We start from the raw sequence: 13,044 nt of genomic DNA on the forward strand, positions 1-13,044 counted from the left end.
GAGACGTTAATTCCAGGGAATGCATAACATTTGGTCTGTGTTTCAGAGACGTTCATTCCAGGGAATGCATAACATTTGGTCTGTGTTTCAGAGACGTTCATTCCAGGGAATGAATAACATTTGGTCTGTGTTTCAGAGACGTTCATTCCAGGGAATGAATAACATTTGGTCTGTGTTTCAGAGACGTTCATTCCAGGGAATGCATAACATTATGTCTGTGTTTCAGAGACGTTCATTCCAGGGAATGCATGTGGACTTGTGTCTCTGTGCCTTTTCTCATTCACCTTAATTAGCTTTTTAAAGTGGATACAGATCTGGCCTTCTGGCTCTCTTGTCTCTCTCTCAATCCAGCCCTTAGTCGTTCTAGCTTTCTCTCTCTACTTTACTCTCTCACTCTATCAAATCAAATTGAAGGGTCTTTATTGGCATGGGAAGCATGTGTTTACATTGCCAAAACAAAGTGAAATAGATAATACACAAAAGTGAAATAAACATCTGTCTGTCCAATGGAAAAGCAGCAAAAACAACACTGAGGGTGTAGTCGTTCCTATACTACATAAAACATATCTGGTCCTAACTTCCACCTGGAGAGTGAGTGAGTGAGGCTGGCTTGAGCACTTTCACTTTTTCCTCTCCTCACCACTCTCCGTTGCCCCGCGTTACCCTGAAGGATTACAATTCGCTGTGCCTAGAAGCCAGGGAGAGGGAGTTTCCTCGTGCCTCAGTCAGTGTGTGAGTCAGTCAATGTGTGAGTCAGTCAGTGTGTGTGTGTGACTGTGTCACTTTAAGACCGGCAGGCTGACTTGGTTGAATCCACTTTAAGATCAGAGAGCTCTAGATTCTCCTTGCTTGCTCTTCAAAGAGCTTTTAGATGAAAGCTTTGGACGGAGGTAAGGGAGGTTTTTGTCTCTATTTCATCCTTCCCTTTGTTTCCTCTGTTTCCAGGATTTAAGATAACGCAGAAAAACCTTTACTATGGTTGTCTTCTATCCAGTTGTTCAGGTTTAGACAAGTCTGTGTGTTTGGTGCTTTCTTTGTGTACAAGCGGACTTGAACTTTGCATCTATTGTTTAGGGATGTTGGTTCTAGCAGTAATCACAGGCATGTTCCCTGCTGTAGCGTTTAACTAGTTCTGTATGGTAGCCAGCCCAGCCAGATTGATTTTGTGAAAAGGTGACCCTTTTCTCCCACAGGGGATCTCGCTGTCAGCTCACTGTATGTTTCACTGTTAGCATTATATTCAGGCACAGCAGAGTCCGATGGACTGATTATTGCAGCGGTTTACTACGATGGATTCTTTACATTCAATGTGGTGTTTTTGGTGTGTATCGTAGCCCATTATTTAGATCCTATGGTAAAAATGGAAACAGTACATTTAGTATAATCAGTGCTCCATTGTTTAGAATGTTATTAAGAAATGTTTTGACTCTGTTGGCATTTGTCTGATTCTGAAATGGCTAACACATATCTCAGTAAATTGCTCATAGGGCGCCATGTCATTCTTGGTTCAGAGCCCGTTGAAGGCCTTTATAATGAAAAATGCCAAAGAACACTAACATGCCGTTTGATGATAAGTGGCTTTGGCACTACAGTATAATCTACCATACTGTAATATACTGTATGCCTTCACTCTATGATCCATGGCCTGTTATTTCCTCCTCATAACTGAATGACCACAGGATCCTCTGTAATATCCAGACTGTATGACAGAGATCAGGCAAAAACATCTCTCGGTCTTACAACAACAGTCTATTGACTTTTGTTTACCTCCTGTTGTTGTCAGTCCGTGGGGACTTGTCTTATGAAAGTGGGTCTCACTCTCAGACAGTGTTCTACTGCTTCTAGCAGCTGTGGCTAGATTATACCGTACTGCTCCTTTAAGAGTCAGCTAGGTATTAGGCTGAGGCTCTGTGCCACAGGAAGGTGATAAGTGATAAGGGAGGAGTCCTCTGGGTACTGATTTGACAGAAGGAAGGTAACATCAGGGAGAACTGGATAATGAATGATACTACTAGATGACGTTATGGGTCTGAGGGAACAATGACGTTTGAGACCTGAAACCTTCTAAATGATTAATGAGACAATAGTTTTACCTGTTTATTGTTCTAGTTTACTTAATGTCAGATTAAAGCCAAAACCAAGATGTCTTTCTGTGTTTGATGAATTGATCTGAAAGGGCTATGCAGACGAATGCTTCATTTCATGGTGTGGTTTTTCTTCTACGACAAGGTTCAATGTCCACTTATGGCTAGCCCAGAAATGCACAGCTAGTGGTTCCTGATCTCCAGGGTTCTGTAGTTTACCGGGTAAAAAAGTGCACTAGCATGGAATTGTAGTGCTGAGGCTGGGGATGCATCCTCCAGGGATGGCCCAACCCAGCCCCATGTTTCACACTGCTGTGTCAAGGGGTTTGAGGCTTTGATCCTCAAGTTTACCTTCAAGGACAAGTGTTTTTCACAGACAGCCTCAACATGGCTCAATATGCAACCCTGTGTGAAGTGTGTACTGTCTAATATGCTGTGTGTGTGTGTCACAAGGACATGCAGTTTGCTCATGATATAGACACCCCACTATTACACCCCCCAGTGTTTATACCCTGTGGAAGTGTGTCCTCACTGACATTGCCCAAGGCTCCATCCCTGAGACACGATGTCAGACTAAACAGAGAGAGGATGTAGGAGTCATCCAGGGGCATTAGCAGGGGAATACCAGGTCACAGGGTGCTAGCGGAGAATAGGGGAGGGCAAGCTCTCTTTGCTCCTGAACAGATGGCCTATAGCGTAGAGGCTATTGAGAGGCACAGGGCTGCAGGCAGGGTCCAGTGTTGTTGTCAAGGAAGACGTGGTCCCCTCCCCCAAAACTGTTATATAGCTCCGGTTCAGCCCACAGAACAAGGCTGACGTCTACGAGAATGTGAGTGTGCTTGTGCCTTTGCTTTTATTCAGGCAAAGGAAGGCTGCAAGTTTGAAAAGCTCAGTCAGAAGTTGGCTCTGTGTCAGAACTAGCAGTGAAAGGAACTGGAAGCAGCCATTGTGACTCCTGGAGCACACCAGATGATTTTGTCTATTTTCTCCTAAAGAGCTTTGTTTGGTTTCAACTTATTCATTTTGAACGATAGGGAGCAATTCCCCTGCTTCAAACTCTTTAGCTTCGAGGGGCTAATCATTGTCAAAGCTAATCAGAGAGTCAGAAGGTTGGGAGGGGGTAGATGCCTTTCTAGGGAGTTTTTCCTAGCCACTGTGCTTCTACATCTGCATTGCTTGCAGTTTGGGGTTTTAGGCTGGGTTTCTGTACAGCACTTTGAGATATCAGCTGATGTAAGGAGAAGGGCTTTATAAATACATTAGATTTGATTTGATGCGGAGACTACGGCAGATGGATGGTAAACCTGGCCGAGGACTATTAGCCTGGTGGAGGGGCCAACTGCAGTAGACCAGGCACTCATGACCTCTTAATCTTGGACACGTGGCCTCTGGCTTTAACTTGGCAGCCCTGGGAACTTTAGCTGCCAAAGGGCTTCAACTTAGCAACCCTTCTAACTGTATCTGTCAGAACTAGAGGTCTTTGACTTGGCAGCTCCTCTAACTGTATCTGTCAAAACTAGAGGTCTTTGACTTGGCAGCCCTTCTAACTGTATCTGTCAGAGAGAGAGGTCTTTGACTTGGCAGCCCCTCTAACTGTATCTGTCAGAGATAGAGGTCTTTGACTTGGCAGCCCCTCTAACTGTATCTGTCAGAACTAGAGGTCTTTGACTTGGCAGCCTTTCTAACTGAATCTCTCAGAACTAGAGGTCTTTGACTTGGCAGCCCCTCTAACTGTATCTGTCAGAGAGAGAGGTCTTTGACTTGGCAGCCCTTCTAACTGTATCTGTCAGAGATAGAGGTCTTTGATTTGGCAGCCCCTCTAACTGTATCTGTCAGAGATAGAGGTCTTTGACTTGGCAGCCCTTCTAACTGTATCTGTCAGAGCTAGAGGTCTTTGACTTGGCAGCCCCTCTAACTGTATCGGTCAGAGAGAGAGGTCTTTGACTTGGCAGCCCCTCTAACTGTATCTGTCAGACATAGAGGTCTTTGACTTGGCAGCCCTTCTAACTGTATCTGTCAGACATAGAGGTCTTTGACTTGGCAGCCCTTCTAACTGTATCTGTCAGAGATAGAGGTCTTTGACTTGGCAGCCCTTTTAACTGTATCTGTCAGAGAGAGGTCTTTGACTTGGCAGCCCCTCTAACTGTATCTGTCAGAGAGAGAGGTCTTTGACTTGGCAGCCCCTCTAACTGTATCTGTCAGAGCTAGAGGTCTTTGACTTGGCAGCCCTTCTAAGTGTATCTGTCAGAACTAGAGGTATTTGACTTGGCAGCCCCTCTAACTGTATCTGTCAGAACTAGAGGTCTTTGACTTGGCAGCCCCTCTAACTGTATCTGTCAGAGCTAGAGGTCTTTGACTTGGCAACTCTAAACACTTTCTGTCAATATTTCTGGATTATAATTAATGGATATTTTTTTGTGGGGATTGATACATTTTACGTTAGAGGTAATCAAATCTACAAATGTGTTTTGTTGAAATTAAAAACTTTAGAAGCCTTTTTAATCCTTCAATACACTACACGTTTGCAAATTCTCATCAACAAAAGAATGATCAAATGAAGATCCAACATCTTTATCTATAGAGAATAGATGCTTTAATTTTATCACTGTATGACCTATGTCAAGTTCATGATCTGTGTCGTGGTTCTACACGATGTGGGAACAGCTATAGCTGGTGAAGGCTAGCAGCAGTTTGTAATAGGTCAGGACTAAAAACAAACTTGGCTAAACTGTTTGCCTTGTGCCTGACCCATTTCGTAGAAGCTTGATAGAATAAATTCTCACAACCAAGGCTTCATAACCTTTTAACATGGTGCTGTTTGTCCCTCTGACCACATTGGGAAGGTCACAAGTACCAAACAAAACACGTTTGTGTGACTGACATCACACTTATGCTACAGATCTCCTTTACTCTCAAGCCGGAGCTGTGGATTCCTTATTACCCTCAGCCTATATGCTGCAGTACAGAACATCTAGTCATTCTCGAAGGTCTTAAAAGTCAAGGTGCAGTAAGAAGGAGAGGTAAACAGCAGTAATGCCACAGATCAGTTAATCCCCAGGGTATTTACACTATGGCCTGGCCTCTCACATGCTGTATGTGTGCTGCTGCTGCACCAGTAGAGGATGGCTTTCCTGGAGCGTGAGCTACATGCATATGGAAGGTTTATACTGCAAGGGTCGTGCTCCTTCTTCCGCTGAGCCCACAGCTACAGTAAGAACGCTCTCCAGCAGTTTCTGTTATTTGGAATCTGCCCCTGGACAAATGTGCCAGTGGGAAGCAAAGAAAAGGCTGGAATTTCCGTGTTTAAAAATAAACAGCGGGGCAAACTGTAGCAGGCTTTCAAAAACTTTCCCAACCGATCAAAGAAGATGTCAGTGAGTTCTGCAGAGTAGGAAAAATGTGAGTAATGTTTAGGTTGGAGAGGAATATAAAAGGGATTTTGAGTCAGAGGAGAGGAGTGAGTTTCTACAGTAGTCATGGAGACAGAGTGGCACAGCAGAGACCGACCTGGGCTGACTCCTTCAGGATCACTGTGATGGAAACATGGTGCAGGTTTGAGCCTAACACATGGAAGCACTGTATTTCTGTACGGTATATGCCTTTGACAGGGAAAGCTTGTAGTTGTAAATCAATTTTAGTATACCAAGAATGTCCTCTCTTCGGATGAGCTACAGTAGCCATGTGGTGGGGTTCCTCTTTTAAACAGACATTGTGGACAGTGAATCTGTTCCTCAGAAACCTTAATGGAAATAAGGACACCCAGTACTCTGATCATTGGCTGGGTGTCCTCTTCTTAACCACTAAAATACCAAAGCTCTACTGAACACCAGATTATGATTCAGCCCTAATTGCAACACCTGTTATCAAACATTGGGGGTTGTCACAGGCAGTTAACAGAGCTGTGTTTCCATAGTGATAACCCAAACGCTACCTAACCCAACCACTTTCCTTTGTGTGTCCCTCAGATGGTCCTGGCTGTTCAGCAGGAGGAGAGAGGGTCGCCTGAGAGCAGAGGAATCCAGGACCACCATGCCCACTGAAGGAACTCTGAGACGAGACTGAGACTTTAGAACACACAGGTGAGTCTCCTATCAGCGATTATTAACAGTGCTTTTATAAGTGGTAGTGATTGTTGGCAAGTGTCAGCACGTTTAAGTGGTGCAGGGAGTGGAAAATGTTAGGCTAACGCTAATGTAGTATTGTCAACTATGCCGATTTATGAAATGAAGTGCGCCATAGCAGCAAGTGCGCCATAGCTGCCTTCAGTAACATATTACAGTTGACAAACCAATGTCAAACCAAGCCACTACATGCCTCAAACCACGTTCTTTGATTCATTTCCATCACACATAACAGCCATGAAGCCTTAAAGCTTGTTGGTCACACTGGTGATACCGCCGCCTTGGTACCTTTCCTGGAGTGAAATGAGAAGAAAAGGATGTCTTTGCAATTATTTGACTTTTTCATCCTGAGTCTCTTTTGTCTTCCAGATCGCAATGGGAAACTCTGAGAGCCAGTACAGCATTCAGGGGTCCAAGGGCACCAGCTTAATCTTCCCAGGGAAACAAAAGCCCTACTCACTAAAGTTCCGCTCAAACAAAGAAGAGGTTCTATCCCCCCATACATGGTGGAAAGGTGGGCCGGGGGGCTCTGGGTACAAGGCCAGGGCCAGGGCTGTTGGTCGAGGCTGCCTCTCCCCCCTGCAGAGGAGAGGAGAGCCGTACATCTCCAGACACTATGATTACGTCACCAAGGGGGTGAAGGGCAGTCCAAACTGCCATCTCTGGCATGGCTCCCCACCAAGAGGCCGCTCACACCTCCCAGCTGAGAATAGATGCTGCCCATATGAGGGCAGGGGAAGCCTGTACAGTAGAGCATCAGGGGATCTGAACGACTATGCTCTGAACGGACACAGGACCCCAGAGAGGATGCGAGGAGAGGGAGATGAGGGGCTTGAGGAGCAAAGCAGTCCCAGGGTGGTCATCAAGAAGGATGGTAGTCTGAGGGTGGAGTTCACCAACACTAACAGTGGTCTGCTGCTAGATGAGGCATCTGGGCCAGTGCAGCTGCTCAAGTTCTCCCCCACCCTGGAGTCCACCTCTAGTCTGCCTGGCAGCAGCAGGCCTGAGGCCCACCATGGTGCTCCGCAGCCAGCCTCAACCTCCACCGCCAGGACTAGCAAGGGCAGCTCGCTGAGCTCAGAGGGCTCTTGGTACGACTCGCCCTGGGGGCCCAGCGTGGAGCTCTGCGACCAGGACCAGTCCTGTTCCTCCAATAGGTCTATGGGAAACCATAGGTCTGACCAGTTGGATTCCTTTGGCCAGCAGTCTCCTCCTGTGTCCATCTCAGATCTCTACAGGGACCCCAGTATGGCTGCCACCTTCCCCACAGCTAAGGACCTGTCGGCCCAGTACAGGGAATCCCCTCTTCACTCCCATCATATCCAGCACCAGGCCTCCTTTGTTTCGGCCCTGGACATGCCTGCTGAGGAGCAGTGTCCAGAGGCCCTGCAGTACTCATCCTACACCCTGCCCTGCCGTAAGGCCCAGCCTAATGGAGAGGTTTCCACCCTGAAGAAGGGCACTGGCTCCGTCAGGAGCCGCATGAGACGCCTCAGCGACTGGACTGGAAGTCTCAGCAGGAAGAAGAGGAAGACACAGGTGAGTGGGGCTGTCATCTGGGGCTGTCTGTGTTTGAGCACTGGGACCCTGATCTACAATCTATGAATTTTGTTATATTTTGTTACAGAAACATTTGTCAAAAAGTACTAAACAATGAGCAAACTGAGCCAGTGGCAAGGAAATGCTTCCGCTCAGGTTCTAAACGGATGTTGTACTTCACAGGTCATAGATCTGTACACACCCTACCTTCATGGCTTGGTATGTACAACCAGTAGGCCTACAGCGTGTTTGCAGTTAGGTCTGTAGCCATAGCATATTTCTAGTCGTCAATCTGTAATAGAGGTGCTGCATCAGGTGTCTCTAATCTCCTTAGGAATTTCCCTGTTTTGAGATGTTATTGTCTGCAGTTCCTTGGCTCCACAGGAGAATATGATGACTCTGGAGTCTCCCAGTGCTTGGCACAGACTAGTGTTCCAACCATGTTAGTGAGGGAGGGGAGGCAGCAGAGGAAGCAACTCTCTGACAGGTACTTAGCTGGGGGACTGTTACTGGGCATTGTGGTCTCACCAGGAACACAACGTTGTCCCCGATCCCGAGTACCACAATACCAGCTGTCTGAGTACAGGGAACTACAGGGTACCGCGGAATGAAATTTGGGAAGCGGATGGTGCATTGTGTAGGGACTAGAGAGGCAGTCGTCTACTGGAGAATAAGGCATGAAACCGAGGGAAGGGGAGGAAGGATGAAAAGACAAGGGGTCTGCAGATTCCATGACTACGTCTGGGTGGGTACAAGAGGTCATGTCAGTTTAGTGTTTTTAGCTAAATCATGTCAATGAATGGAATATGTAGAATGCCCTGTGTTGGAAGCATAGCTCCATTGTATATCATTTGCTGTTGAGTGCATTGTTATGATCAGACGATATCCTCCAGTTTGGGTCTAGATGATTGTTGTTACACAGTGGAGATTGAAACAGTGTTTTTTTTTCTCTTGTGTATAAGCTCGTCTGTGCATTTCACTGAGATATTGTGTGAGTGGTTGAAAATGGATGTTATCTACCAGTAGACAGCAGGTCTGTATTATGTATTGTTTTGCAGTAGAACCAGACCTGTAAAATGACACCAGACTGTTTTGTACAGTATTAGAAGAACCAGGACTTGTATGCAAATCATTGGATAGAGTGTGTTTGTGTGTTATGGGTCTGTAATAGTTAGAGCATTTAAGCCCCATAAATGTAATCACCATAGTCATATTTTCTGCAACAAATGCTAAGTAGTTAATTCCTAAAAATGTATGTTAGATATTCCCAAATTAGCTTAAAAACTGCTTGAAACGTGGCCCTCCGTGACTTTGAGGCTTTAAATCATACATTATGCCCTAATTCTCTTGTAAACTTTAAAATGCTTTTCAAACCATTCCAAGATAATTGCTGTAAGCCTATGAAATCTCTGTTACTGAAACTAATTCCCAGCTGAAGATTTCGAAACCCCACCCCACTCTTAATGATGTGGTTGTCATGGTGATTATGATTTGGTGGCGCTGCTCTGGGTTTCTACTCAACACTCTGTCCTCCTCTCCAGAGACCCAATCCACTAGTGTGTACTCTATGGATATGTACTCGTTCATTAGGGCATTAGGGTCTAAGTAAAATATCTGGGTGTAACCGGCGTTGGCACAAGAGGGTTAACTTCTCTTGGGGCCAGAGCTTGCACTCTAAATGAGTTCCTATTGTCATGACGTTGCCCTTTTTGGGTACAGCGAGCACCCCCCCCCCCCTCTCTCTCTCTCTCTCCCACACCCAGTCTGCTGTTAGGCAGGTCATAAATTCCTGGAGGAGATTCTTCCTCATGGCCAGACAGTATAGAGAGAGAGTGAGTTTTCATAGAGAGAACAAGGGAACTCCTTCCACCTCACAGAACTTGAGAACTGAACAATATTCATGTTCTGGAGAATGTATAAAAGGTTGGTGAAGTAGCCAGCTACGAACTGGTCCGTTTGGTACAATTTTGTGAAACTCATGAGAGACAATACAGCCACATTACCATAACCCTGTTTATACAAGAGTCTCGGTTGTGGGACTTGCATCTAATTGTTGTATGGGATGAATGAGTAAAGATTAAACTATTTGTGAAATGATGTAATGTGATTTTAGACTGTTTAATGAAGGAAACTCTAATTCCCTTTGGAGTTTAACTAAATCAGAGGCCCGCCTCATGAGCACAGACATTGATCTGGCGTCGTGGGACAGCCCCTTTCTGCTCTCCCGAATATAACCCCCACCTTGGGAATTTATCATGACCAGTACCTCATCACAGAGGGCTAAGGTTTGAGTAGAGACCATGCATTTATCTTGCTGAATTCTTAACCATACCACGCGGTTAAACTCTTAGACTATCTAACCGACAGAATAAGAACAAATCTTTGATACTAATTACTAGTTTGCAGCTGGGAATTCGGTATCATCGAATGCGAAGATCGACAACCACCGAAACATATACTCTATAACAACATTGCTGAATGTTACTCTGAACTATCTATTCTAACCACGGCAGAGAGAGAGAGAGAGAGAGGGCGGACAAACTCTCCAACAAAAACAAACTTTCCAACAGAGATCAAGACGACACACTGAGCGTAAATATATATATTGATTGCAATTGTTCCCGAATGAGTGAGCGTTCATGTGCAAAGGATTAGCATTTCAATTGCTATAATTATCAACTTTCTAGTGTCTTTTATCTAGGTCGACCCCCACTTCCCCATTACCACCAAGCCGCCATGCCGGTTTAGCCCACTAGGGCACATTCACTATCATTTCCTTGTAACTATATCTACTGTTTGTTTGTGCATTTCTGTGCTTATTTAGTTAGTAAATAAATGATTTAAGACAATTGATGTATGGATGACTCATAGTGAAGACTGGGTTCGTGCAGATAACCAACCCTTTACGACGTTTGGAATGAGACTAACATGAGGTAAAGAATAATTAATTAATGAGAAGACTAATTGATCAGATATTAAAACAGTATTTGACAGTTATATTAGGAAATGTATAACTTTGTAATCTGAATATTTTCCTTGGTGCCCCAACATCCTAGTTGATCACGTAATAAACTACAAATAAGTCTTCAGTTTAATGATGCCAAAGACACGACACTATCTTAAACCCTGATAATCTCTTGCAATGTGTTAGGTTTGGGGAGCGACCTAGGATACAACGTCCATGCAGTATTGAACTTGACCTTTTCAGTGAGAAGGACAGGGGCTATTGAGGGACTGTGATTGAAGTTGTTCAGGTTCCCAGCAAAGCTTCAAAGGTCCATGAGAAACACCCCAACAAGCTCCAATCAGTAGCAATCTCATCCCTATTCTCCGTTCAACTCTAACACACATCAAATGTTTGTATCTGTAGGCATTGGGCAATCCCAGGCTTCAGAACAGAATACTAATGAGCAGAGTGATATTTGTTTAGATAAATGGTCTCTTTCAGTGTTCTGACTCAAACTTCTTTGTGGGCAAATGTTGGAGCGTGATGTTTCCAACTGAGCTCTGTATAGACATTCAGAGTTGTCATAGCTTCATGCTGACACATTCATTGGGTCTCTCTGCACTCTGGTGACTCTGTGGTGCCCCGGACAGAGCTGATTCAGGGGTCCACACTGGCCTGGTTCTGCCCCTGTTTGGAGTTCTCCGCTGGGTCTAGTTCCACCATGGCCACCTAATCACCGCCAGCTTCCAATTGGCTCAATGAACCCTATTTCACCATGTATCACAAAGTCTGGCCACTCAGCCTCTTTTCAATGGGTCGACCCAAATCAGGACTAATTCCAGCTCTCGTTGCCCTCCACCTGGGCTTCAGGGCTCTCGCTGCGCTGCGCCCTCCAAGCCAGACACTCAGGCCCAGCCCACGTTCTAATGAGAAACAGCTGGGGGAGACGGCGGGAGACTGAGGGAGAAGGGGATTGGGAAGGAAAGCAGAGACTATGGCATACTAAGGGGAAAAAGGGTAGATGGGGAGGTACTGGGGGAGGATTTTGAAGACTGACATACAGGGAAGGGAGAGTTTGACGGACAGGGAAGGAAGGGAGAGGTTGATGGACATGGAAGGAAAGGAGAGGTTGGCAGACAGTGAGAGGAGGGGGGTAGACTCGGCAAGAGACTGAGGAAGGGTTGCTTTGGAAAGGCATTGGAACACTGTGTTTGAAGTTTACCCAACCAAGTTGCCAGGGGAGAATCGATGTTTCAATCTAGTGGAGTGCAGGTGGGATGTCATTACCCCTGAAAGAGCGCAATCACATGAAGTAGTGTTTCTACTGAGATCAGGAAGCCACGGTGTCCTCGCAGACTCAAGAACTTCAGTCGCACTTCATCCTACCCTCACCCCAAAGTCTTCCCCTACCCTCTCCCCCTACCCTCTCTCCCTACTTCACCACAGTCTCACCCCCCCATCCCTACTCTCACTCCACAGTCTCCCCCCACCCTCTCTCTACGCTCTCCCTACTCTCACCCCACCCACCTTCTCTCCCTACTCTCACCCCACCCACCCTCTCTCCCTACTTCACCACAGTCTCACCCCTCATCCCTACTCTCACTCCAGTCTCCCCCCACCCTCTCTCTACAGTCTCCTCTCAAACTCCCATCACCCCACCCTCTCTCTACAGTCTCCTCTCAAACTCCCATCACCCCACCCTCTCTCCCTATGGTCTCCTCACACTCTCACTTCATCCCTCTCCTCACCTTATTATCATCTCTGTGCCCTTCCAGGAGCCTAGGTATAAGGACAGCAGAGAGGCCTTTGACAGTGGAGTGGACGGTCTGACAGCTGCCACCAGCTCTCCCTCCCAGGTATCCAGCCTGTGGTACCCTGGCGGACCTGGCAATGTTGGGGCCTCCCGGGCCCAGTCTGCAGGGGCCCTCCACCACAGCAGCGACGCCCTCCACCAGAACATCTATGAGAACTTCATGCAGGAGCTGGAGACAGGGATGGGGCAGGGCAGTAGTGGAGGAGCAGGGGGAGGAGGTGAGAGGAGAGACCCGTCTACGGGGACAGAAGGGGGGGAGAGCAGCAGTGAGTCTGCAGGCGGCTCTCTGGAGCAGCTGGACATGCTCTTTGAAAAGGAGCAGGGGGTGGTACGCAGGGCTGGCTGGCTCTCCTTCAAACCCCTCCTCACCCTGCACAAGGACAGGAAGCTGGAGCTGGTCACACGCAGGAAGTGGAAACAGTATTGGGTCACCCTGAAAGGTGAGTAGGGGTGGGTGGTCAGAGAGAAAGACGGTTTGTGACATTGTAATCTAAGGTCCAGTCAATATACACATTGAATTGGACCTTCAATACCTCACTG

The 13,044-nt window shown here is 46.5% G+C and overlaps 1 protein-coding gene across 4 annotated transcripts in view; it reads left to right on the forward strand.

Moving 5' to 3' along the window:
• The window catches only part of LOC139375319 (rho guanine nucleotide exchange factor TIAM2-like), a 134,472-nt gene that overhangs the window by 65,360 nt on the left and 56,068 nt on the right, over positions 1-13,044 (forward strand). For all 4 annotated transcript variants that reach the window (XM_071116986.1, XM_071116984.1, XM_071116985.1 and 1 more), the window contains exons 2-4: positions 6,050-6,163; positions 6,575-7,744; positions 12,467-12,944. In XM_071116986.1, the coding sequence (XP_070973087.1) occupies positions 6,581-7,744; positions 12,467-12,944 (1,642 nt within the window). In that variant the 5' untranslated portion in view covers positions 6,050-6,163; positions 6,575-6,580. The remainder of the gene's footprint in view (positions 1-6,049; positions 6,164-6,574; positions 7,745-12,466; positions 12,945-13,044) is intronic.

Source organism: Oncorhynchus clarkii, chromosome 19 (genome assembly GCF_045791955.1).
Source record: "Oncorhynchus clarkii lewisi isolate Uvic-CL-2024 chromosome 19, UVic_Ocla_1.0, whole genome shotgun sequence".
NCBI lineage: Eukaryota > Metazoa > Chordata > Actinopteri > Salmoniformes > Salmonidae > Oncorhynchus > Oncorhynchus clarkii.